Source organism: Manis javanica, chromosome 7 (genome assembly GCF_040802235.1).
Source record: "Manis javanica isolate MJ-LG chromosome 7, MJ_LKY, whole genome shotgun sequence".
Taxonomy (NCBI): domain Eukaryota; kingdom Metazoa; phylum Chordata; class Mammalia; order Pholidota; family Manidae; genus Manis; species Manis javanica.
The window spans coordinates 91,566,109-91,593,915 of record NC_133162.1 but is presented as its reverse complement, the minus strand read 5'-3'; the positions used below and the strand labels follow the sequence as shown (position 1 = coordinate 91,593,915).

General features: G+C 42.6%; 2 protein-coding genes across 15 annotated transcripts in view; one reads left to right on the top strand and one right to left on the bottom strand.

Moving 5' to 3' along the window:
• The window catches only part of FSAF1 (40S small subunit processome assembly factor 1), a 38,109-nt gene extending 21,167 nt beyond the window's left edge, over positions 1-16,942 (bottom strand). For 3 of the 7 annotated variants that reach the window (XM_073241292.1, XM_073241291.1, XM_073241293.1), the window contains exons 1-2: positions 16,532-16,817; positions 14,345-14,691 (exon numbers count right to left, since the gene is read on the bottom strand). In XM_073241292.1, coding sequence (XP_073097393.1) covers positions 14,345-14,691; positions 16,532-16,817 — 633 coding nt within the window. Of the gene's footprint in view, positions 1-14,344; positions 14,692-16,531 lie in introns of all 7 variants that reach the window. The other 4 variants (XR_012133338.1, XM_073241294.1, XM_073241295.1 and 1 more) reach the window with 3 other exon arrangements.
• The window catches only part of GNPAT (glyceronephosphate O-acyltransferase), a 43,828-nt gene continuing 32,742 nt past the window's right edge, over positions 16,722-27,807 (top strand). For 3 of the 8 annotated variants that reach the window (XR_012133337.1, XM_017656730.3, XM_017656735.3), the window contains exons 1-2: positions 16,722-16,946; positions 25,046-25,228. Coding sequence is in view for 6 of the 8 variants with exons in the window: in XM_017656730.3 (XP_017512219.1) it covers positions 16,869-16,946; positions 25,046-25,228 (261 nt within the window). In the remaining 2 variants the exon portion in view is untranslated. Of the gene's footprint in view, positions 16,947-20,311; positions 20,450-21,836; positions 21,929-25,045; positions 25,229-27,807 lie in introns of those variants that run through there. The other 5 variants (XM_037025554.2, XM_017656732.3, XM_017656731.3 and 2 more) reach the window with 5 other exon arrangements.

Genomic DNA, 27,807 nt, shown 5'->3' with positions numbered 1-27,807 from the left:
CAATCATACCTTAACTAAGATCATGGACAGCATGGCTGATGCTGTGGGAGTGAGCTTTCACTTATATACCCCAGAAAGTCTTACATCCTGTTCCATGAGTGGAAAAAATAGCATTTACTTTGAAGTTAGGATATCTTTTCATCGGCATGCACATCTGTGTATAAAACTGTATGTAATATTTCCAGAAAATCTCACCTGGCTTTAGTACATCTGCATATCAATAGGTGTTCAGAGGTCAAAAGAAGTATGGCTTTAGTGCATTTGCATCATTCCTCAGGGGTGGAGATAAGTTCATCTCTATATCACCGGGTAATTACCTGGGCAATGGAGAGCTTATCTGTACCTGAGAGGTGAGAGGGAGTGCTGGGTTTTGCTTCTGCTGGAGCAGGAAAGAGAGAAGCCTCAGACTGCAGTTTGTAAGCAATAAACAGATTTTAAACTTTATTTCTCCCTTTGACTGATTTCCTCTTCCCGGACTTACATCTAATTTATTTACTATGATAAACAGTAATACTACTTTTAAAAAACAAATGCATTAAATCTTTAGGATTTTAGGATGTTGCTCTGAGAGGATGCAGGGGTTTCCCACTCTGGGCAAGTTCACTATAAAGTCGATGAGACTGAATAACAATGGAATGTTAGTGGTTCAAAGGGGCTCAAACCAAGCTTTATTCTCATGGCAGTCACCTGGCTATGTACAAGCGGCAAGCCCATTTCCATCTCCCGTCAGGCTAGAGCCTTTGCTCTCTCCTGTTCCCCAGCATGAGGCTCTCTTCTCCCTTCCTAGCACTGAGGCTCCACGGCTTCCCTCTTCTGCTTCTCACTCCCCTCTAGGCTCCCTAAGCTATCTGCTTCTCCTTCCTGCAGAACTTTGAGGGCCCATCTCTATGATGACTGGCAGCCTCCATGCCCAATTACAATCCAGGAGCTTGTTCGTTTCTTTTCCAACCCTCCTGTGGGCCTATACACCCGTGACTGACAGCTTACTCCAGGTGGCTCTTCCACCAGTAAACAGTTTTCTGCCAAGGGGTATGTAAGCAGGCTTGTATGTATACAATGGGAAGTATTAGACTCAGAGGAGGTGAGAATACTGGCCATAAAATTTCCATTTTCTCTACACACAATCATATCCAAATCCTCAAAAATAAATCTTATGTATTAAAAAAAACCTGTACCTTTTACAGATCTCCAAAATTCTATGGAACATTTACTTCCTTTTCTAAATATTTAAATAGTTCTTCCTCTTTTTCCTTCCCCCAAAATTTCTTTTAGGAACATTGGATTCCTAACAACACTAGAGGTATCACAGATGCCCTTAGGCTGACCTGTTACCCAGAAAACCAGCATGAGAATGGAGCAACTGGCCTCACAGACTACCCAGTGCTTCCAAGCAGGCCTCTGTTCATCCTGTCTGTGAGGAACCTGGGCTGGGGCGCTGTGTAGACCAAGGGCAAACCCTGGTGACAGGTCTGGCCAGACATTCCTATCTTGGCATGACCCCACTATTATCTAACCTTAATTTTTATTCATAGCTTTTAAACCAGTACATTATTCACAATGCATTCCTGATTAAGTAACAATCGGTGGCTTCCTATTTTCCCCCTTGTACTCACTGTGGTAGGAAGCACTACTACCTACAGACTAGCAGGTCCTCCTCTACTTCCAGAACTGGGCTTCAACTGCCTCCTGAAGTCAGGCAGGGCTACATAACTTTCTTTGGCCCAAGAAATGTGAGCAGAGAAGAAGTATAACCCTTCCACATGGAACCTGTAAGAAAGATTCACCAATTCCCCTTCTTCACCAGAGAACTAAAAACCTTCCAGGTGGTGCAGCCTTTGTCATCCTGGGTCTCTAGATGAGGACAGTGTGGAGCAGAGTCCTCTCTCTGCCCCTGCCAATGCTAAGAGACATGTTACATGCGGAAAAATTAATTTTTGCCCTTAAACTACTGAGATGTAGGGACTATTTATTATCAAACCATGGTCTAACCCATTCTAATAAAGCCTTACTGTCCCACACACAGGAGAGAGAAATGTTTGGAGATTTTCAGAACTTGTATGTCAGGCAATGAAGAAAGAAGTAAGCTATAAAGCAGAAGGAACACTTTGGGAGAAATGTGTGGGTGAGGGATGAAGACAGGTAGTCCACCAGGCTCGATGAACTTGTCTATGGACTGATCTGCTAACAAAAATGATTTACTGTGTACCAGTTAGATTCTTGTACTCTATTAATTCCACTGTCCCACATTTGTCTGATAAGGAGTACATACTCTCTTTTTAAAATGCAAGCAGTTCTAGGAATATTAAGAAATTTATCCAGGTCCTATTGAGTGCAAATACTTCAACTAGATTACTCTCTTCCTAATGCCTATCTCATCCTGGACATACAAAGAACAGGGAGAGTGGTACAAAGCAATAAGGTGAATTGAGATACTTAGAAAACTCAGAAGATTTTACGTTTTAGAAAGTTAATACAGTGAATGTACTGTATATTAGATACCATTTCCAGTGTGGTCCAAGATAGCAACTCATAATTAAGCACATTCATATTTCTGTTAGGCAGAAAGACAGAAATGAGTGGGCTGAAAAGGAGAGAGGGCCTGCAAAAATGACTCAGGGAGTTGATCAAATAGAGCCAGAAAGCCAAAAATGACTTAGAGTTGATCAGATCAAGCCACAGAGTCCAAGAGTGACTCAGGAAATATCCAGAGTGCCCCAGATAAGAAACATCAGAGGCACAGGCACAGCACAGACCCTGCCCCCATTTCACCAATCAGAACAAGCCTAGAGAGCTGACAGCTGTCAATCAAGGACCTCTCTGCCCTGCCAAAAACCATATAAAAGCCTCAGAGTGAGCATCTATGCCTGCCTGTCTCACCTTAGGCAGGCCCGCTCTGTGACTCTGTGCAGAGTGTATTAAAACTTACTTTGTTTTCTTGACTTTGGCCTCTCATCTCACTGTATCTGACTTCCTTGCAACACTGAGCCAAGTCCTTTCTTTCTTAACATATTTTGGTGCCATGCCTCGGAGAAAGCAGTGGTAAGTCACTCTTACTTTCATTTTTTGTTGGGCAGCCATTCTGACCAAAAGACACATGGGTTGGCCACACTAAAATGCTATTAGGGCACGCTGCCACTAGAAGATTCCCATGACAGGATAAGGTGATCGCAGATCAGGGACAGAAGCATCAGGCTCCCAGCCACCCACAAGACAACATGTGTGCAATCAGGCACACAGTAAATCACATCCAAGTCCAACCCCTGGCCGTCTCCCAAATAGGTTTTTTGGCTGCTTGACACTATCTCCTTTCCAGTTTCCATTTGGTTGAGCCACCTTCTGGCTCCCACAAAGACCTTCTGCCAGCTTTGATTTCTACTGTCTCCAGCTCTTGAGATCACCTCAGATCATGGTAAGCCCCCTTTAGCCCTTCACTAGGAAGCCACAAGACTAGTCCTCCATATCCCACTTGGAGATGTCTGAGGCAGGATGCGTTAAAGTCCTGGGCAGCCAGCTGTGCCAGGATCTCTGGGATAGACCCTGGGATGCTAGGCTCTCTAACCAATTCTGCAGGACTATGTCTTTCAGTCCTCCGTCCTGTTGCTGGAGAAATCCAAAACAGGAATAGATTTCCAGGTCTTGAGGTGCCAAGACCTCTGCAATAGACCCTGGGACACTAGGCTCTTTAACCCATTCGTTTCTTCCTAGACAGGCAACCAGGAATCCATTCTGGCTACTATGCCACTGGGCTATATCCTTTCTCATTGGTCCCAGATAGATGGAAAGACACTTAAAAAGAAAAGACTAATATTCTTTTGCAACACAGCCTGGCCCCAATATCAACTAGGAGACCAGGAGCAGTGGCCACTTAATCAAACTCTCAACCTAACACCCATATGCAGCTTGACCTTTTCTGCAAAAAGCTGAGTAAATGGACAGAGATCCCATATGTTTAGGCTTTCCTCTATCTTAAAAGCCAAGAGGATCTCTGCTGGGCTTATGAGTTAAAAAGTCCTCCCAGCCTTCTCTCTGCTCCACTGCCTGCTTTACTTCCACCCCAGTACCCAGGACCACCCAAGGGCAAAGTGTCACAGCCAGCCCCACAGGGCCATCAAGAACAGGGTCCTGGGTACTCAAATCTGTTCCCAAAGGCACCTGCTAATGTTCTTCCATTAGTAGAAATGGCAGGTGGAGAATTTGGCACAGTGCTAGTCCACAAATCTTTTTCACTAAGTGAATTAAAACAAAGTAAAGCTGATCTTGGCAGCTATACTACCAATCCAGATAACTATATTGATCAATTCCAGCACATCAGTCTAGCTTATGACCTCACCTGGAAAGATATCCTGATAATCCTGGGGCAGACAGTCTCTGACCCTGAACAAGAGAGAGTTATTAAAGAAGCCCATAAATGTGCCAGTAGCCTCCACTTATCAGACACGAAATTTCCCAGTGGGGAAACAGCTGTCCCCTCTACAGATCCTAATTGGGATTATAATGATAAAGACAATATGTGGGGGAGAAACCACTTCCTCTTTCGCATAAAGAAAGGGATAAAGAACACCAGGCAAAAAGTTATTAATTATTCAAAAGTTGCTGCCATTAGTCAGAGGCCAGAGAAAAATCCTGTCACTTTCTTAGAAAGACTGAGAGACACCTTCACTATATATACTAATCTGGATTTAGACACATGAGGGACAAGTAATTCTGAGAGATAAATTCCTCTCACAGTCATTATCTGACATCAGGAAAAAACTTACAAAAACAGATCCAGATAAACCCTAATAGCAGCGTAGATGAACTCCTGACCACGGCCAATACTGTGCTCTATGGCTATGATGAGGAAGAAGAGGCTAAGGCTCAGGAAAAAGAAAAGAGGAAGGAGACCCAACATACTCAGCTATTAGCCGCCCTTTCGGATCAGCCCATGTCCAGAGGCTCAACAGGTCCTGACCAGAATTCTAAGAAAGGTAGTAAGTGTAACGTCTGTCATAAGACTGGACATTGGGCTAAGAGCTGTCCTAACAGAGATAAGCCTCCACAATCTCCCTGCTACAAATGTAAGGAAATGGGTCACTGGGCTGCCCTCTGCCCTGTGGGCCGCAGGGCCCTTAGGCCATCAGAGCTGCCCATGGTCCTTGAGTTCCTTTCACAGGAATGAAGAGGCCCTAGCTGGTTGGCCCCAGTCCATGACATCAACACCACTGGAATAGAGCCTAGAGTAAACATGGACGTGGCAGGTAGGACAATTTTCTTTTTAATTGACACCGGGGCCTCCTACTCTGTCCTTAATTTCTATTCCAGACCCCTATCATCTCAAACTTGTGAACTTGTATAGTACTCGGACTACTACTCGGCCCTTCACTCCACCCTTAGGATGTCTCCTCCATAGCCATTATTTTTCACATCTATTTTTAGTTGTAAAAGAAAGCCCTATTTCCCTCCTGGGGTGAGACATACTAGAAAAATTACACACTAGGATGATTTTTAGCTTTTCTCCAACCAGTCAGACTCCTCTCCAACTTCTGGTTGTTCCCAAAACCCCCTCATCAGCTTTTCGGAACTGGGAACAGCCTATTAATCCTGAGATTAAAGGGAATCCCAGGAAGGGCTAAGTATGCCACCCCAGTAGTCATCTAGCTCAAAGATCCAACTAAGTTTCCTAGCCAAAAACAATATCCTTTAAGCCTGGGGCTTGTAAAGGTCTCCAGCCTCTAATTTCCAAATACCTTAAACATGGGCTGCTAGCTCCAACTAATTCACTTTACAATTCTCCAATCCTGGCCATCAAAAAGAAAGAACAGACTTATTGTCTAGTCCAGGATCTAAGAATTATCAATGAGGCAGTTGTGCTTCCTAACCCATATTCTGTATTAGGAGCTATTCTGCCTGACACCTCGTGGTTTACAACTCTAGATCTCAAAGATGCTTTCCTCTGCATCCCCTTAGAAAAACAGTCAGTCACTATTTGCTTTTGAATGAACCACTTCAGAAAACACCTCTGGCCAACTAACCTGGACTGTCCTCCCCCAGGGGTTTAGAGACAGTCCTCATCCATTTGGACAAGCATTGTCCCAAGACTTAGCCCACCAGCACCTGAACAGTGGGGGCACACTCATACAATATGTGATGACCTTTTAATCTGTTCCCCCCCATCAATCATACCATTCAAACCTTTAATTTCTTAGCTAAGCAGCAATATAAAGTTTCAAGGGCCAAAGCTCAGTTAGTACAACAAAAGGTCACTTACCTGGGAATAATCCTTACTCCAGGAAAGAGAGGCCTTTCTCCACATCAAGTTCAGGCCATTATTTCCCTTCCCCAACCTAATACTAGCAAACAACTCAGGGCTTTCCTAGGACTAACAGGATATTGCAGGTTATGGATCCCAAATTATGAACTCATTGCACAGCCTCTCTATGGAGTCCTAAAAGGAAAGGATGATCTAAACCTTTAGACTGGGGACCATCACAGCAAAGAGCTGTAGATCTGCTTAAGGACCTGTTAACACAGACCCTGCCTTAGGACTCCCAAACCCAGCCAGGCCATTCCAACTGTACTTCCCATGAAAGACAAGGAGTGGCCCTCGGAGTTCTAACTCAAAAATTAAGCCAAACTCACCCACTTATTTTCCATCGAAACCAAATTTCTGCCTCAAAAATCAAGGAGTCATTTTCTTATGCAGATTAAATACCTATTTGTGCCTCCCGGCTAACTGGACCAGGACCTGTACCCTAGTCCATCTGGCTCGAGACACTGACATAGTCCCCAGTAACCAATCACTGACCATTCCTTTGTCCTCTCACTAAGAGCTAAATGAGTTATACAGTTCATTCCTCTCTTAATAGGCTTAGGAATCACCACAGGACTAAGCTCTAGCATAGCTGGACTAACTATCTTGCTATTACCAAAGCCTGTCCACAAAGATTTTTCTGACAGCCTAAAAAAAATTGCCCAAAGTGTTCAACTGTTCAAAATCAGATAGACTCCTTAGCAGCAGTCACTCTTCAAAACAGCAGAGGATTGCACCTCTTAACTGCTGAAAAGGGAGGCCTATGCCTCTTTCTAAATGAGGTATGTTGTTTTTATGCTAACCAGTCTGGCCTAGTTACAGACACTGTCCAAACGCTTTTTGGAACGTGCCTCCAGAATCCAACAACAACTCTCAAAATCCTGGGGCAACTGGTCCCAGATTTGGAGCTGGGCATCCTGGCTGCTTCCCTTAAGAGGACCCCTACTGATGCTTCACCCAGCCTTACTATTTGGGCCATGCTTACTAAATCTCTTAATTAAATTTGTTTCTTCCAGACTCAAGTCCATCGAGCCCAAAGTCCTGTTGTCATGAGGACTCAAGCCCTTGCCAACTGATGAATCAGCTTTCTTCCTGGGACCCCTAGATGGACACCCTTACTGTCCTAATCTCACCATCCCGACAGTCAGCAAGCAGAGGGACCCAAATGACCAAATTGTCCCTCACTAGCAGGAAGCAGCCAGAGCAGTTGTCACCCCTCATCCAATGATTTGGGTCTCAACTGCTTGAGAGGGGAATGTTAGGCAGAAAGACAGAAATGAGTGGGCTGAAAAGGAGAAAGGGCCACTCAAAGATGATCAACTGAGGGAGTTGATCAAATAGAGCCAGAAAGTCAGAAATGACTTAGAGAGTTGATCAGATGAAGCCACAGGGTCCACGAGTGACTCAGGAAATGTCCACGGTCCCCCCAGATAAGAAACATCAGAGGCACAGGCACAGCACAGACCCTGCCCCCATTTCACCAATCAGAACAAGCCTAGAGAGCTGACAGCTATCAATCAAGGACCTCTCTGCCCTGCCAAAAACCACATAAAAGCCTCAGAATGAGCATGTATGCCTGCCTGTCTCACTTTAGGCAGGCCTGCTCTGTGACTCTGGGCAGAGTACATTAAAACTTACTTTGCTTTCCTGACTTTGGCCTCTTGTCTCACTATATCTGACTTTCCTGCAACACCGAGCAACACCGAGTCCTTTCCTTCCTAACATTTTTGTGGCCACATCTATGAACATTAATGCCAAATGGAACAAAAATAATTCTTAAGTCTCACTTCAGTTCAGGTCAAGTTTTGCTGCCAAATTACAAGAAACTTAAAAAGCAACAAAAAAAACCTGTGATTTAAAAAGCTCTGGGGTTTGGGAACTGCAGACCTGGGGCAGTGGAGCTACTGCTTAAATACAGGCAAATACTTGAACCTCTAGGTACCAATATCTTCTGTAAAATGAGGACAGTTCACATGAATTTTATGGATTCAGTGAGATACTGAATTAGCCACTGAATATAAATAGTCACTTGTACACAATAAGCACCCAGTAAATATTAGCTATTATTAGCAACCTGTTACATGCTCAGAAGCAGTCTACATGGACCTCAGACCAGGCCACAGGATCCAAGAACCCCTTCTGATGATCTACAGCACACTCTTCTATTATTTCTATTATTTCTTCCTATCCCTTTTCTATGTGGACCACAGGGGAGGCTAAGGTTCATAACATGGACCAAGGCTAAGGGTGGAGAAACACCATTAAGACCCTAAGGGCCAAGCAATGGGTCAATTTTAAGCTATACATGACACTTACGTTTCTTCAGAGCACAGGAATTTTCTCCCTCACAGGCAGTCTTGCACTCATTCCTCCAATCACAAGTCCAGATCACTCCATTTTGAACCTGGACCACTGTAATAAACTCCCCACTCAATCCCCTCACTACTGCTGACCTATAACCTGCTTACCATATAGGAGCCAGAAGGATCTTTGTAAAATATAAATCACATCACTTCATAACCTTGCTGTAATTTCTTTAGTGGCTTCCCATGTAATTTAAACTAAATCCAAAGGCCTCCCCATTGCCAACAGGACCAGCCATGTGGGGGCAGCTGTCTGCCATGCTCCCTGGATACTGCCCCACTAGACCCAGCAGGCCTCTCCACACCACAGGGCATTTCCAGAGCTGCTTCCTCACTGCCTGCAGCCCTCTCCTCGGCTCCTGTCACCAAGACCTTTACCAGCCTGCCTGACGTCATCCCCTCAGAGTCCTTCTGGCCACTCCACTGAAGGGCATTTCTGCCTATTACTCTCAGGACCCTATTTCTTTCCTTCAGAGCGTTTATAACACTTTTTAATTATATTATTAATGTACCTGCAGTCTGCCTGACTCCACCAGTGGACAGTATATTCCACAAGGGCAGAGGATTCCACCTCATTCACTGCGGGATCTCCTGAGTCTAGCAAACAGTAAGCACTCAGGTATTTGTGGAATGAAAAAGTGATCTCTTACTTACTACTTCCTGACAAACTACTTCTATAATCAGTGTTTTTGTGGGACAGGATCAGGAACTTTATTTGTAGGCTAGACATTTGGAAAGTGTAAAATGTTATATAAGTGGTGGCCAAGTTCAAAGATAAGCCCCTTAAAAGGGGTTCTGATCACCAATTCAATGCAGGGAAGGTTCACCCACACCCAACAAGCAATGCTCCTGTACGACCTGGGTGCTCTGCAATTCAACTCAGCTCTGATACTATCAGAGCTGGCATCAGACCCCACTGGTAAGGGGACCAGTCCCACAAGACTGCCCTGCACTTCAGATGCCAATTGCAAACCCAGATTGTTACCTGTACTTCTGAACAACTGCCTACACACTGGAGGTTCCCAGAACCCCCTCCTTGGGTTCAACTAATTTGCTAGAGTGGCTCACAGAATGGAGGAAACCCATTTACTTACTAGATCACCAGCTGATTACATATGGCTGCAATCAGGAACAGCGAGGGCCCCAGGAAGGGGCACGGGGCTCCCCCTACCTCTGGCGCCAAAGCACACCACTCTCCCAGCACCTTCAGGTGTTCACCAACCCAGGAGGTTCTCCAAACCCTGTCCTTTTGGGGTTTTATGATACTTTGTTATATGTGCATGACTGATTACATCACTGGCTGCTGACAGCTGTTTCAACCTGCAGCTGCTCTCCCCTCCCCAAGAGGTCAAGTTGTGGGACTCAAAGTTCCAACCCTCTCATCACAAGACTGGTTTTCCCAGCAACAAACCCCACTGAGCTCTTCCACACACTTTATTAGCATAACAGAAGACACCTTTACCATTCCCAGCATTTAGGAAATTACAAGCTCCTAAATTTCCAAATTTTAGGAGCTTTTTTGCCATAAACAGTGACAAAGGCCAAATATCTACTTTTTTCTTATAAAGCATAATACTGCACTCATGAAAAGCTGTTTCAATACACAATGTAATTGAATCACAGTATTGATGGCACAGGTCTAAGCTCTGGAAAAAGGTCACTTTCTGGGTTCAGGCAAAGCCAGATGAATAGCTGTCCAACCCCTTAGAACCTCTTCCAGACTCAAGTACTCTTCAAAGACAACCAGCAGACTCTATGCAGGCTCATTATTGTATTATGTATTTTTGCTATTCCATGTCTGTCTGAACTGTCTTGTGATGACTTGCAAACTTTCGGACAGCAGGAGCCACAACTATAGTTTATCATGTTATACAAACTCTTAGCACGGCATTAAGTACAGTAATTACTCCCTACTGCCTGGCAATTCTTTACCTGGCATTCCCTATATTCCTGTGTGGCATTCCAGGATATGCCATAACTAGATATATTTATTCATTTGTGTTTATTTACATGTTGCAATGTCAACATTCTAAAGTCTTTTTATGGGCATATATGTTTTTATTGTGTTCATATCTGTCTCCTTAGCCAGACACATTTACATTTTCAAAGGATAGGTTTTAAAAACGAGGAAGGGCAGAAACCAGAGACAAGTAGATAATGTAACTAAGGTTGGGAAGTCCAATCCGTATTCTAGAGAACAGCCAACTACAGTCACAAAGGGATCGTTTGAAGCCGTAGGAAAAAAATTCAATAGCTTGCTGCAGATACTCTATTACTAAGAGATAGAGAAGTGCAGATTCATTTAAGGCCAACCTTTTTTGTCCCTTCTATCAGAAAGAAAATCTTCCATTCCAGAAAGAAACACAGAGCATGTAAGAGGAAGCTGAATCCCAAGACATCTGAGGAAGCAAGGGAAGGTACCTAGATGCTTCATGACAGTTCAGTTCTCCAAATGCAGAATTATATCGCAAAGCAGTACTTCCCAACTTTTTCACATCACAGCAAACACAGAAAATACCAGCATTTGTACTGTACCCTGGGGTAATACCAATGGTTGTAAGCTTCCCCAGCAGGCCAGCCTGGGGGCTCAGGCTGCCCCAGGACAAGGAAATCCATTCCTTAGCCTGCCTATAACAGTTGCCAGCGGCCTAGTAGTTGGTGCTGAGTTGGAAAGCTGACATAGAATCCTAAAATAAAGGTAGATATGATTACAGAATGCAGTAATAATCTTTGAGGAAGAGATACTGGTGAGCTTGACATGTGGTGCTACCGGAACTACAGAAAAGACTGCGTAGATGATTTCTTAGGCCATACGGAAGAGGCAGCAAACACTGGGTCCTAGCATGTGTCTCACTCACATTCACAAAGAACAGTGCAAGATTAACTACATTTGTAGAGGGTTGAATTGTAGCCTCCAAAAAAGGTGTGCCCATGCGTAATCCCTGCAATCCGAGAATGCAACCTTAGCTGGGAAAAGTCTTTGTAGTGTAATTAAGTTAAGGACCTCATGATGAGATTCAACCTAGATTTAAGGTGGGCCCTAAATCCAGTGACAGGTATCCTTCTAAAACAAAGGCAGAGGGAGATCTGAAACTCAGACACACAGGGGAGAAGAGAGGCAGAGTTTACAGTTATGCAGCTGCAAGCTAAGGAACCTCAGAGCCACCAGAAGCTGGGAGAAGCAAGGAAGGAACCCCCCCTTTTAGAGAGGAGTGCAGCTAAGCCAACACCATGACTTAGGGCTTCTGGCCTCCGGGGCTGCAACAAAAATAATTTCTGTACAGCATCCCTAGGACATTAATACAATCCTCTTTTCCTTTATAATAGATAAAAGTTTATAAGATATGGGAACACATAGAATAACTAGATTTTTGTGAGAATTTGACAAACTATCGTGGTATCTTTGTGAAAAAGTCTGGATAAGCAACACCTTTCTCATGGACTGAATTTTAAGTCAGACTTACAAATTTAGTCTGAAAGAGATTGTTGCTCAGTGGAGTCAAACTGCTTTTCCATCAGAATATAAGTTCCTTAACTGGATTATTGTCTAACCCCATACACAAAAATAAACTCAAAATGGATCAAAGACCTGAAGTTAAGTCATGAAACCATAAAACTCTTAGAAAAAATGTAGGTGAAAAACTCTTGGAGATAAACATGAGCAACTTCTTCATGAACATATCTCCCCAGGCAAGGGAAACAAAAGCAAAAATGAACAAGCTGGACTATATCAAACTAAAAACCTGTACAGCAAAGGACACCATCAGTAGAACAAAAAGACATCCTACAGTATGGGAGAATATATTCATAAATGACATATCTGATAAGGGGTTGACATCCAAATTATATAAAGAGCTCACGCACCTCAACAAACAAAAAGCAAATAAGCCAATTAAAAAATGGGTAGAGGAGTTGAACAGACAGTTCCCCAAAGAAGAAATTCAGATGGCCAGCAAGCACATGTAAAGATGCTCCATATCCCTAATCATAGAGAAATGCAAATTAAAACCACAATGAGATGTCACCTCACATCAGGATGGCTACCATCCAAAATACAAACAACTACAAATGTTGGTGAGGATGTGGAGAAAGGGGAACCCTCCTACACTGCTGGTGGGAATGTGAACTAGTTCAACCATTGTGGAAAGCAGTATGGAGGGCCCTCAAAAAGCTCAAAATAGAAATACCATTTGATCCAAGAATTCCACTTCTAGGAATTTACCGTAAGAATGCAGGAGCCCAGTTTGAAAAAGACATATGCACCCCTCCCCTATGTTTATCGCAGCCCTATTTACAAGAGCCAAGAAATGGGAACAACCTAAGTGTCCATCAGTAGGTGAATGGATAAAGAAGATGTGGTACATACACACAATGGAATATTATTCAGCCATCAGAAGAAAACAAATCCTACCATTTGCAACAACATGGATGGAGCTAGAGGGTATTATGCTCAGTGAAATAAGCCAGGTGGACAAAGAAAAGTATCAAATGATTTCACTCATATGTGGAGTACCAGAACAAAGAAAAAACTGAAGGAACAAAACAGCAGCAGACTCACAAACCCAAGAATGGACTAACAGTTACCAAAGGGAAAGGGATTGGGGAGGATGGGTGGGAAGGGAGGGATAAGGGGGAAAAAGGGGCATTCTGATTAGCACACATAATGTAGTGGTGGGGAGGCATAGGGGGGACATGGGAAAGGCAGTATATACAGAGAAGACAAGTAATGATTCTATAGCATCTTACTACGCTGATGGACAGTGACTATAATGGGGTATGTGGGGGGGAACTTGATAACAGGGGGAGTCTAGTAACCATAACGTTGTTCAAGTAATTGTACATTAATGATATCAAAAGAAAGTAAATAAATAAATAGGCAAAAATCTCTTAAGACATTAAAAAAAAAAGAATAAAAGTTCCTTGAGAGAAAGTAGTCTTGTCTATTATGGTATATCCCAGGGTCTAGAACACTGGCCAGAAATAGTTTTGTTGAATGACAGTCTTTCCTCTGAGCACTATCAACAGGAAGGCTTATGAGCATAAATGGGTTAACCTAGTGGACTTGAGTTTATAAAACCCTGCACAGTCCCAAGAAAGCCTTATTTTTGTGACTGACCCTCGGCTGGCTCTTGGGAATGGAACAATTAGAATATTCTGCCTAGTAAGAGTGTTTTTGCACACCTGAGGCCTTGAGCCATGCTGTACTAGGTATGCCCAGATAGCTTATACTAACAATGTGATTTATGGTGAAAACCCGCTTTTTCTCTGGGGCTGTAGAACTTGAATAACTAAAGTCAGTCAATAGGCCTATCTAACTGAACCCCCAACAAACCCCTGGTCACTCAGGCTGGGGAGCTTCCCTGGTTCGTAACACCTCCCACATTCTACCACATATCTTCACTGGGGAAACAGGCATATCACATGCAGCTCCATTGGGAGGGGACTCCTGGACACTTGCCCCTGGTCTCCTCCAAACTTGGCCCATGTACTTTTGACTTTGCTGATTTTACTCTGTAGCCTTTTGCTAGAATAAATTGTAATTGTGACTATGACTATATGCTGAGTCTTGGGTCCTGTGAATGCTTTCAGCAAATGCTTTGAGCCTGGGGTAGTCTTGGGGTTCCTGACACAGTCTATAAAGTCTAATACTCAATATCAGAGTTTTCACCATATAAATTAACAAATTCATTACCTTTGTGCTACCATCTGGATCTAGCTTCTGTCGTCTTTTTTTATTTCCGCTGTGAAATTCTATCACTTCTACTTGCCCCCTGTTGTTCTTCAAGGATGTGGGAGATACTGTAGCACTAGAGACTTTTGGTCCTGAGGGATAGCCCAGGGGGGTCACAGCAGGAGCACACTGCAGCTCTTCTCTGAGCTCTCTGAAGAAGCAGGTAGCACTTTTTCTTGGGCCTCTTACATGAGAACCAGGTAGGGGAGTGAGTTCTGCTGTCAAGGCCACTGGAGTCCCTGTATCTCTCTTCTTGCTTTCACTTTTCTTTCTGACCCTTTTCTTACCTGCTTCATCTTCTGTCTCCCCTGTTTGTTCAAGCACAAAATGGAAAAATAAGTATTTTTATCAAATCATTAAATCATGTAAACGCACTTGTACATACGCCACAGCTATCAACACCTAGAAATACACACTAAGAAGAAACTTTTTCTTCAAATAAGATAGTATTTGCCCAATTTATAGAATCCAAAATGCAGTCATATTTTCCTGGGTGATTATATTTATGTCTTTGACTCTTACTCATACAATTATGTGAATTGTCAACTTGGTCCTTACTAAAAGTGTCATCATGGCAACAGTCCCAGGGACTTGTAATCCCAGCTAGCTGACAATTTGTACTAAAAACGTCTGCCATTTCAGCTAGTGTTTCTTTTTAACACTTTCTAGGGTTACAGGTCAGTTTCAGTTTTCCTTTTATGCATTAAGATTGACTTAAGACAACCAGCTTAACTTGGAACAACTTTATTTTCTATTAAATTCCCATAGCTCCTCTTTGTTTCACCTGTTCTAACTCTGAGCAGTCATCTAAAGGTTCTGACAAGAATTTGAGCTCTCAGAGCCATCTGAATATTGGCTGATCACTTAAGGTTGCTTCTATTTTCTTAGTCTTTCATTCAAAAAAACTTTAAGAGTCAACTAAATTTTGGCATTAGGGATACAGAAAGGACTGGTTACAGCCCATGCCTTCAGAGCTCCCAGCATAATTTCCAACCTGTGATGACATAAACTATATTTAGGATTTTGCAGAAATCATTTTCTCCAGATTTTAAACTTCCTAAGGTCAGAGACTAAGTCTTCTCCATCTTCCAATATTCCCAACAGTGCACAGAGGTACTCTGTCCACAGCGTAAGTCAATACAAGTGCGGGGTCTGGAGTTAGACACTCTGGGGCCTGGAACCCAGGCTCTGCAGACCACTAGCTAAGTGAACTTCAGTTCATTTTTAACCTCTAGTGCTTGTTTCTGCATTTGTAATAATGGGATTAATGACTATTTCATAGGGTTGTTCTGAAAACTAAAAGTCAATACGTGAAAAGCAAGTAGTACATGGTAAATTATCAATAATTTTTAGCTGTGATTTTTGCTGTTTAAGTGAACTTAAAATTGAACAATGGCTCCAAAATAAAATAATAGCTTTTACAACATGACACTACTAATTCAAGACATTTGTTCCGTCCTGAAGGTCACTAATGCCTAACAGTTATCTTTGGCGCCTAAACAAAGGATGTCACCTTCCCTGGGGAAAGTTTTTTGGAATGTGCGGAGCTGTTTTCCTGCTGAAGTGCCAGGTGGTAGCCAATCTTTGACCTTTTTTATTTTCCTTTTTCTCCATCAAAATTAAGGAGAGCACAGGTCGGCCACTTAGAGGAAGAAAAGGTCGTGGAAAAACATCATGTGAAAACGCTCTAAGTCCTTGGCAAGCGACACAACGAAGGATGGGGCCCCAAGGTGACAAGGTCAGGAGGGCCTGGAGGTGGTGTCGGGGGAGCTACCCAGAGGTCCGGGAAAAAAGTTAGAAGATGGGTTATTTTGAAAGCCCAAGGTACAGTGTGAATCATCCTGTTTGCGTCTGAAAGCCTGGATACTTTGAACAATCAACTAGGTTGGCCCTCACACTGAGGAAAAGTTGGGAGGTTTCATTCCCCAAGAGTAACCCAACAGGGTCTGATCGTGGAGGCTAGAAAGGTGAGCTCGATGGAGGTGCTGTGTGCGGGACCCATTCTCGGAACCCGGCGACAAGCGGAGGGGTGCTCGCCGTGCAAGAACCTTTAGCCTGAGAGCAGAGGCCTGGCCAGTTCCGGGCGCACAGTGGACCCTCGGCTCCTCAAGTCCGCTGTCCACGTGGGCTCTGTGGCCCTGCACTCACCAAAGTCGTAGAGGTTTCTAAGCAGAGCGTCCAGATGTGTCTGAGAGCCGGGAGACACAGACATCCCAAGCTCAAGGTCCTGCGCCATGCGGAGTCCACCGCGAGACGGCCCACTTCCAGAGTCCGCAGGCTGCGCGCGCGCTCCAGGTCCCCGCACGGCTTCCGTCCTGGCTAAGATGGCGGCGCCCGAGGTCCCCGGGAGCGGCCGCAGAGGGTGCCACCGCCCTAGGCGAGGTGGGGCCTCCCAGCGTAGAAGAACCGCCCCCGCCAGCGCTACCACCACCATCGCGTAGCAAAGAATCCAGACTCCGACCGGGACCGGGACGGCAGCTGCACCATGGATTCTTCCAGTTCATCCAACTCCTGCTTCTCCGTCAACTCCACCAGTCCCGGCGCTGTTGTGCTCCTCTACTCGGTAGGCTCACGGGGGAACGAGGCCCGGGGCGGGGCCGCCAGAGAGGGCCCCTTTCCCCTGGTGTCGGCTTCCTACCGGCCACGACCCTTGGCCCGAAAGAGTGGATCCCGAGACTCCGGCAGAGGGGTTAGGTTTCCGAGGCAACGGTATATGGCCGAGAGTGTACCAGTGTGATATGCTTTTAGAAGTTTCTGCTGGCGATGGCCCGCCTGGTTCCTTTCCCCTCGTTCCTTCTTGCTTCCTCCACCAGGCTCCGGGCCTTCAGTAAGCTCCTGACGAGGAGTGAGGGGTGAGAATTGGATCCGGCTCTCTCCAGCCAGTGCATGTGGGGCTGTCTTGAGCAAATCCTGTCCTTTTTGCTGCTGTGATATTAATTGGAGAAAAAAATATTTGGCTTGTCTCTGGGCATAGAGTTTTTAAGACTTTTAAGTTTTTAATCTAGGACTATTTGGAACTTATGGAATTTTGTATTGCATTTTTGTCTTTCATCTGCCGTTGTACCTTTTCCACAAATCGTTTTGGAAGACAGCTAATGCCAGCCAGCCTTTCTCCAGTTTCCCTTCCACCCCCAACTCTCCCTCTCTCTCTATTTTACCCACTTTGCCAACAGAACGTTTTTGTGAAGAAATTATGAGGTGGAAGCTTTGTAGCTTTCAGAATTGCACAATCCTGGGGCTACTGATTTTTTTTTTGCCCCTGAATGAATTTTTATCTACTTTAGGAGGAAATAAAGGAATGCATTTTAAAAGAATGTTACCTGTCTTGGCAGGTAGTGCCAGTTTCTGACTTAAATATATTTATTTGTGTAAGAATTACATAACAGAGAACACAAAGAGCACGACAAACAAAAGACCCTGCTTGGAAAGAGAATACGTATTAGGACACCAGTGTTCTTTGGAACTTGGGGAAACTTCTGTTCCATCACTGTCCAGAGCTCTGGGCTTATAATTGCTGTTAACTGGCTGCTTCTCTTAGACTTGTCACTTTAATCCCTCTCCTCTGTGACCTTCTCACCCCACAGTTCTGTGGTGGAAATATTACAGCCTTATTTTCTGGCATGGCATGTAGGGAAGAGGGTTGCTGTTTAGATCTGACTCACCTTTTCAGCCCTAAACTAGCTGGAGAATTAATTGATTTCAATTTTCTACTCGTGCATTAAAGAAAGGAATGGATTTTTTTGTTTCCCTGTTCACCAGTAGTTCTTTAATAATAAGACTTTTGGCAATTTTTTCACATGAAAAACTAAGGCAATTGCATGTGAACTTTTTCTACATCTGCACTTGGACAGCTTGCTTCTCTTGTGACAGCAGTCTGCTTTCCTGATAACCGGAACTTTTTCTTCCTATTTCTTTTTCTTATTGTCTTTATTTATTTCTTCAGCCACACTGTTACTGTGCAATACTCTATCTAATCTGAGAGTAGTGTTTTAGAATATTTAAGATACTGCTGGTGTAGCAAACATTGCAGCAATGGTTACCTACAGTGTCCCAGTCATTAGTCTCAATAATAATAGAGTAGTTAAAGATCCAGGCCTTACCTTTAAAGACTTCAAAGGAAGTCATGTAAGTAAACAAATGATTACAAGTAAGCAACTGAAGAATGCACAGTATGTTGTGGGAGTAAAGAGTAGGGGTACATGAGCTTTTGGGGACTCAGAGAAGGCTTCTAAGAGAAGGGGACACCTGAGATGTGAATGTGAGGTGAGGGAGAGGAAGACTGCCCTAGGCATTAATGTAAGAAAACCACTCCCTTCCATGTTTGAGGGAACCAAGTAGTTAGGTAAAGGTTCAATAAAGGGGGCATGAGAAACAAAACTAAGGAAGTAGGCAGAGGATATTTCCTCAAGGAATTTTAGGTATCATGTGTACAACACTCTTAAGGATAAAATCTTCACTTTGTAGGGGACCATTTAAGGATGATCAGATTTGTATTTTGCACGTCCGAGAAGATGACTACGTTTCCCGCCTGGTTATTTGTGTGGATAATCTCTCACACTTAAATTGAGACTGCAGAAAGAAATCTGGTTGGGAAAGAATGTGATGCCATCAGCACGGAGCTGTTAGGACACTACTGCAGTAACCCAGAGAAGTGATGAAAGCCTGAAGTAAGGCAGGGCCAGTGAGCCTGGGGAGAAGGAAGAGATGTGAGCTTGTATGATATTTAGGGCAGTTGAATGTGGTGACAAGGAACAGGAGGCTGTCTGAAGTTGACTCCCGGTTTCTGTTGATTTGGCCACTGGGTGGATGATGATGCCTTTTGCTGATAGGAAATATGGGGAGGAGCAGGTTTAGTCAGATGGTATAATAGTAATTCCAGTTCGGGATGTGTTCAGCTTGGGATGCCAAGGCAAAATTAATGATTTTTAACTTGTGGTTTATCATATTAATGGACCAGACACATCACGAGGTGTTTGGAATTAACCAAATAGAATTAGAAATATGGTGCCAGAGCAAAAGAGGAAGGTCTGGCCTAAATATATGTAAATTTGGCGCCATCATCAAGTGGGTTGTATCTGAAGGCATAAGTCTGCCTGAAGTCTTTCAGTGAAACACAGAGTGAAGACTGGGAGGGGTAATCACTGGTGTACCCACAACCCAAGCTTTGGCTTTCTGTTAGAATCTGAGTGAAAAGTCTGGACTCCTTACAGTGTCCTTCAAGACCATAGAATCAGGCAGCTGCTGCCTCACTGATTTTATTAATCTTGCTCACTGGGCTTCAGCCACACTGGCCTGTTCTTCTCAGGCAATGAGCTTACTCTCCTCAGAGTGCTCACAGCCCCCTCTGCATGGCATGCTCTGTTACTTTGCCTTCCTGCCTTTTTTAAATGAGGACCTAGCTCAAACATCACCACCTCAGAGAGGCCTTACCATTTAATTTAAAGTAGTTCTCAAGTCACTCTTTCTCATTAGTATTTTCTTTATATTCTCTTTCTGGTGTTATGCCACAGTAGTCTCATACTGGCTCTCAAAGCCGATTGCTAGTTTTCATGAAGTGTGCAAGCCTACTGTTAAAGCACAGCCATTAGTAAAAATTAAAGATTAAGTTTTATAAATTTACAATTAAATACTGTTAAAAACAAAAGTAATAAAAACCCAGCACTTCTTAATTATTATACTAAATTTTTCTTTTATCTGTGCTCTTGCGGTGATTATATCTATCACACTGTAAAGTGAAAATCCTGTGTAACAGTGGCTACTGTGCATATTCAGTGAGCAGCTTGAAATCTGCTGTGGTGGAAGTATATATACCATAGAAATAGGCAAATTCTATAAATCAGAGCTCTCCAGTAGTTAATTTACCAGCATGCTACTGGTGGCATACCTAAGCGAGCTTAAGTTGTTTATTGTTGTCTGTCTTTCCTTAAGGGATGGTAAGCTCCCTCCGTGCACGTGCCTTAGCTGCCTTGTTCATGCTGATTCTCAACCTGTGGAACAGTGCCTGGGACATTGTGGGCTCTCAGCAGCTATCTGTTGAATGAATGAATCCTCCAGAGCAGTTGAAAAGTAGGTACAAGGAAAGGATGTTTAGCTATCAGTCAGGAGATTGAGAAAGATTAAGATGGGGAAACAACCTGGGAGGGAAAGTACTTCACCTGAATCTTCCTACTTGGGCTCCTCTTTATATTGTGGTCCTGGGTATCTGTTAAGAATATTTAATGATAGCAAACGATTCTCCAGTGTGGTATAGAGACGGCCAATTAATGAGGAGTAACATTGGACCCTGGCTGCAGGTGGAGATCATTTAGAGTACTTTTATCAAAAATTCTGATGCTTGGGTATGACTCACAAACCAAATTCATCAAGAATCTCTAGGAGGCCTAGGCATCAGCATATGTTTCAAATTCCCCACTCACCCCAGCCCACCCCACCCTACACTGTGATTTTAATGTACAGCCTGTATTAAAAACCACTGGATTAGGCCTTAGGTTGGGGCCAGACTGGGAGAAGTTTGAGCTTCAGCCTGAGAACACTGGGGTACCAACATCAACAGGGTTCAAGACATAGCTTCATGCAGTAAGTCATTTTTCACTATCCAAACAATGATTGAGCTCCTACTAGGAGTTGAGAATACAAAAATATATAACAACACATTACTTACCAGATAGGAATTTCATGGTCTTGAAGGGGAGATACCAAATCCAGGTTTAATGAAGTATTTTCAGTGCTGTCATGAAAATGTGTTGAGGGTTCAGCAAAGACTCAAAGGATATGACTGGATTAGTGTAAATTAAGGGGAAAGTCAGGAAATGGGAAACAGAGGAGGTGGCCAGCAGCTGTGGTTGATGGCTTCTGTGTTTTCCATGAGTGAACAGTGGGGGAGGGCCCTCCCCCTATATGTATTTATTTATATATATATATAATTTTAAAATATATTTCCATGTGGCATATATAAACATACACTTAGAAATATATTATAAATATTTATATATATATTTTTTTCTCCTTGGCAGATTCTCATCCTTTTCTCTTCCCACCCCCAGGACCACTAAAAGGGAAGACTCTGAGATCCCTTTTATCCCTAAAATTATATAATTTATATAATGATGGTTTGTTGCATGTATGAAGTCTGAGTATGTAGAATTGTATATTACTTTATTAATGAGAAATGTGAAATTTGAGAAGGTTCTGCAGCCTTATAAGCATGAGTATGTGATATGTTACAATGACTGCTGACCAGCAGTGCGGCAGTTAGAAATATTTTTCCCTCATAAATTCTCCTATGTTTCATATACATGAGCATAGAAATGTTCATATTTGCGTATTTCATGTTTTATATGCTACCCTTTTATATTTAAACTCAAGTGCCCTTTGCTTCTATTTATATTCTCATTATGCCTAGTTGTGGTCTCAGTTTAACATTCTGTATTTTTTCTGTTACCTCAACATTTAGTTATTCAGTTATTGTCCAGTTATGCTGTATTCCAAACACAGCTAGATGTTGGAAATACAAAGAAGACACAAGCTGTCCTGCCTGCAAAATAAGTACGTTTTAGTAGGGAGGCAGACATGCCAACAATTACAATGTTACGGGATACATTACCTAGTAGATGTATGTAGTAAATTAGGCAAAGAAGTCCTAATGAGGAAGGTGGAGTAAGTCCATCTGAGGAACTCAGGGAGAGTTCTCACAGAAGAGTATTGGCTAAGCAAGGGTGACAGAGGGACAAATGAGCGTTCCAGGCAGAGAGCTGAGCCTGGGGAAAAGACCACAGGCATACCAGTGAATAACTTGTGTTGGGGAAATGCAAGTTACTCACTGCAGAGTAGGCCAACAGTGGGTGAGTCCAGAAGGGAAGGGAAGGCCTGGAGATAGAGGTTCTCTAATGACACCAGAAGTGGAATAGGCCTTATTCTGAAGGAAGTGGGAAGTCACTGAGGTGTTTTAAGCCGTGAACCATTTGGTCAAAATCATGTTTTGAAAAGAACACATGACGGCATGGAAGACTGATTCTAAGGTGACAAAGCAGGCAAGGAGAGCAGTGAGGAAGCTGTTGTGATGGGAACACATGCTGGTTTGTGTGCCTGAGGAGACATGATACACTGTGAAAGGCCACGTTAAGAGGAGTGGGTGGATGGGAAGTAAAGTGTGAGGGAGCTGGGGTCTGGAACAGTGCAGAGGGTTGTAGATGGCATAGCGGGTGTTGGTGGAGATTTCAGGAAAATAGTCAGGTTGTAGGAGTGTACAGAGGATAAACAGGTTCAGTTTGGGAATGGCCAAGTGAAGTGTTTGCAACTAAATGTGTACATCAGGAGCTCAGAGATGGGAGAACTGAACAGGGCAAAAGGTTCAGCAGTACGTGTAGTTAGTATTTTAAACCAGTTGGGTAGGTGAGGGTCCTTAGCATAGCAAATGGAGTCAAGAAAAGTGGGTTGAGATACTAACATATTAAGGGAAGTGGGGGAAAGTAAACATATGTGTAGTTTTGAGGGAGAACTACACCCCCCCAGGTGAGAACCACTGGATTAGAGGAATGAGGTGAATTTTCTGCTGCTGACAAACAGTCATGAATTAAAAACCAGAGTAGAAAAATTTCAGGGTTGACGGTGCCTGCCGTCGAAGTCGAACAGTCTGAAGGGGAGGTGTGGAGCTGAGTATATGTACAACTCACTCTGAAAGGATGCCCCACGTTTGGGTGCCTGATGTGATGTGCCACTCATCTTCTTTGGGTGAAATGAGAGAACAAAAAACACAGACAACACAGACAGACAGACAATGGCTGCAGCCCTGATGTGGCGCAGCACCTTTATTTTCATACTGCCTTTCTTGGACCTCAGCCAAGTGCTATACTCATCTTTCCCTTCTCAGGGGGGGCAGGCCAGAAGCAGGGGCGTTGTTTTCACACATCCTCAAGGTCTCCCTATTTTCAGAGTGAGGAGTCTTGGCTTGTCTTCGAGGACAAGATGTGTTTTTGTGGGCAGATAACTTCCAAGGACTGCACCAGTTGCTCTCAAGCGGGTGCTATCCCGTGCTGCATTCAGACATGGGGGAAGGTGCTTTCCCATTCTACCTACAAACATGTGAGAAGACAAAGGCCGTCTCCAACAAGGGTGGTTGGAGGTAGGAAAGGAGGTAGCATTTGAAAATGGCATCATGCTGTGGAGAGGTCTAAGAGGATCACAACTAGAAAGAGGCCAGGTTTTAACAAATTAGAAAGAAATAATGTTTGTTACACGTTTTTTAATTATAGCAATGAATGAAAAATAGTGCATATGTCCTACATTAAAAATAATGTGAAAGAGATTCAAATGACTTGGAGGAGTGTTTACGACATTAAATGAAAAGAATCAGGTGGCCAATTAAAATGTGTGTGTGGCAGGGGAGGGGAATGTGTCTACATGCATAGAAAAAAGCATTCCCTAATATGATATCTGGATCATTGGATGACAGGCAATTTTAGTTTTCTTCTTTCTGCTTTCCTGTATCTTCCAAATTCTTATAATGTACATCTTGTATAAATTCTTATATATCACTTTGGTAAAAAAAAATTATTTTAAGAAGTTAGGTGATTATGCAGGCACTAAAATGTTTTAAAACATTTTAATATAGGGAAATACTCATAATTCAAAAGGCACGATAAACCATTTGGTATGGTCCATGTTTTGAATAAAAAGAGTATTTCTTAGCTGTGAATGAAAAAACATAGGAAGTGTTAAGAGTAGTTATTCCTCAGATTTAAAATTACGGGCAAATATGTTTGCTTATATACCTACATGTTTCCAAATTTTCCATAATTAACCACAGGTTTGTGGTTAGGAACAACACCTGTGAAGCCGTAGGTTCAAGTTTGAGTCCTGTCTCTGCGCTTTGCAAGCTGTGAGACCCTGGGTGATTTATTTCACTTGGTTTCTCCGTGAGAAATGGGGTGATGCTAACAACTGCTTCACGGGTTTGTTGTGAGGCTTGTTCTTTAATAGGTAAATGTCTTAGATTAGTGCCTGACTCTCAGTAAGCAACTACATGTTAGCTCTAATTATTATTACTACTACTATTTCATAATCAGAAAAACAAACTTTTTAAGAATAACTCATTGGAGTCATTCGTAGTCTGATAAATGGTTTCAGGGGCTGGCTGGATAGAAGCTAAACTGCAGTGGGTTCAAAGGAGGTAAGCAAGCAGTCAAAGCAAATACAGACTGTTCATTAGTAATGTATTGGACACTCGAGTGAATTTTCCTTTTGTTTGCTTCCAGGTGGTTTGATTTGACATAATTTTGAGTTTCTAATTTATGCTTTAATTTTTAAAGCTAAGTAGAAGAGACAAAATAAATTTATCAATGTAATTGATGAAACCTTGTAAAATTGATCAGATTACTTTAGATCTTTACTATCTTTGCTAACCTTCCCAAAAGGGTACTGGCTTTCCACAGATAAAAGTAAAAGCATAATAGTAAAATACTATGATAATTCAATATCAGTTTATTGATGTTAATTTTCATTACTTTTTTTTCTTGGATGAAAATCTAACATCAGAATACTGTCTTGTTCATATGTCAGAATAAAAATTGTAGCAGAGTTGAAACCTCACCAATGTAGTCCTTAATCTGTCCTGATTTATTTTACAGTATGTGCATTACTCTTTTTCATTTGCCTTATCCACAGAAGGAGCAGAAAAAGTGGGATGAGTTTGAAGATATTTTAGAGGAGAGGAGGCATGTCAGTGACTTGAAATTTGCAATGAAATGTTACACACCTCTTGTCTATAAGGGAATTACTCCTTGTAAGCCAAGTGATGTTAAATGTAGTGTTCTCAATTCTGAAGAGGTTCACTATGTCATTAAACAGGTAAGTGAGTCCTTCTTCAGCCATAGCCAGATTTGTTCACTGTCAACAAGTTCTTTCTCTTCCTGACTATGAATTTATTTTGCTATTTTTAATGTGTCTTTTGAGATTTCACTGTATTCAGCACATCATCAAGTATTTATCATACCCATAATGTGTATTAGCCTCTTGGCTAGACATTGGGGGTCTAACAGTAACAAAGTTGAACAGAGTTCTTGACCTCTTAAGTCTGATAGGGAATGATGACAGTTATAAAATCATTTACAATGAAATATGATACAAGACAGGCTAGTGGGAGTCCAATTACAGGGACACTAATTATAGGGGCAGCTCATTTTATGTCAGGAGTTAGAGAATTGGTTTTTTAAATTGGGCCTGAAAGATAATTAAATGTTTTCCAGGTGAAGTGGGTAAAGAGGAATATTCCTAGCAGAGCAAGTAACTCTTTCCCTATGGTTTTCAAACATCACTGCACATTAAAATTACTCCATGAGTAATTTTTTAAAATCCCTGTGTGTGGGTCTCAACCCTGTACCAATTAAAACAGAATCTTGGGAGGAGGGAGCCAGACATCAGTAGTTTTTAAAGAAACCCAATTGATTCTAAACTGTAGCAATGTCTGGGAACAGTCAGTTTATTTTAAGGACTAGAAAACATGCATATTCACAGCACTGAAAGTAGGTCAGTATGAAAGCAAAGAAGGAGTAATGGTAAAAATTAAGACTGCAGAGGCAGGCAGGGGCCACATTATGAAGGACTTTGTAAACAACATAGAGGAATTAGTTTTTTTGTACATACACTGCAAAACCATTGAAAGGTTTCAAGTTGAAGTGTGGTATGCTTAATTTAAACCACCATTCTGCCAAAAATGGAAACAAAGTCTGTTTATGATGCTCTTGCAATAATCCCTTTGTGGGAATCATAGTTGCCTGGACTGATAAGTTGTTGTAGAAACAAAAGAGATGGACAGATTTAAGTAATTTGAGAGAGGTAGAGTAGACCTTATTTAATGACTAGTTAGGTAAATGAAGTAAAGAAAAGGAAGAATCAAGAATGCTAGAGCCCTTCTCTGGGAAAGGGCACTTGGAAGAGGGACCTGGCTTGGAAGAGCAGCTGAGTTCTGCTTGGGCTATGTCCTTTGAAGATGTCAAGATAGAGGTACTCAGTAGGCACAATTAGAGTATCCTCCATGTCATGTCGTCCAAGTGCTCCCATGTCTTTGAGATTTACTTGTTGCAATCTTGCTTCTTTGACTTTTAATTAGAGTTTCATCGGCTTATAACCTCAGGAGATTTCTTTATCCCTGCTGTCTGAGTTCTTCTGATTTGGACATAAGACCTGTGCTCCTAATCCTTTGCTCTGCTCTGTCATGGAGAGCTATTAGTCTTCTCTGACTGGGCCTATTTCAAAAGTGAAGTCAAGGTTCCTCATCAGTTAGAAGCTAAAGACACTGGTTCTCAATACTGGCCCTTTTTGTCAGAATCACTGGGAGAAGAACCTTTGCAAAAAGTTAACGATTATTATCTGTTAGTATATAAACTCCATGAAAGCAAGAAATTTTTATCTCTTTCACTCATTGCGGTATTCCCAGTACCTTGCACATAGTACACGTTTAATAAATGTTTCTTGAATTAATAAACGAAAAAAAATGCCTTGCCCCTATCCACAGAGATTCTGACATAATTGGTTTGGAGTAGGATCCAGGCATTTCTCTTTTTTTTCTTCTTTTTTTTGTAATTCTAATGCACAGCCAGGTTAGGTGTGACTAACTTAAGGCAGTGTTTCTGAACTGCTGATGAAAAAAATCACATGATCTAGGTAGATTATAATTGTTACAAATTCGTGATTAATACAGTTGGGCTATCTGTAACTATTTATTTACCCAGTAACTATTTCCCCAGTGAACTCTCTCCCTTTCTCCAAAATGGCAGTTTCAGTTGTTCCCTTCTCCTTGAACCTCCATCTTATCCTATTTCTCTTCCCAGCTGACATTTCTTCCTACTTCATGAAGAAAATGTAAACCATTATATGAAAACTCTCTCAGCTTCCTGTGGTGAAGCATCTAATACCCACCATTCTCTTCTTTCCCCCTATTAAACAAGGAAAAGGGATCCCCTTCTCCTGTTCAAATTTAAACCCAGCCCTACTCCTTTGCTCTCAATCTACTTCCCCCCTCCTTTTTAGAGACTTTGCTCTGTTATCTGTCCCCTCAAATGTCTTCAGCTTCTTCCTCTTGATTAGCTCTTTACCATCAGCATTTAACATGCTTCATTCTCTCCCAGCTCAAGTAGACACCCTTTGACCACATTCCTTCTCTACTTATTACCCCCTCCCTTCGTTTCCCACATCCTCTGACTTTGTTGAAGAAGTCAGCTGTGTTGTCCATTCTTGGTGCCCTACCTCCTCGGCCTTCACTTACTGCTCAGCTCACTGGGATCTGATCTCCAACCCACTGTAAGAGCACTCTGGGAGACTGTGAGTGACCCTTTTCCTTCTGGCTAAGATCAGCCTCATTCAAATTCTTGATAGCCTTCGGCACACACTCTCTCCTTTGTTTCCATGACACCACACTCTCCCTCTTA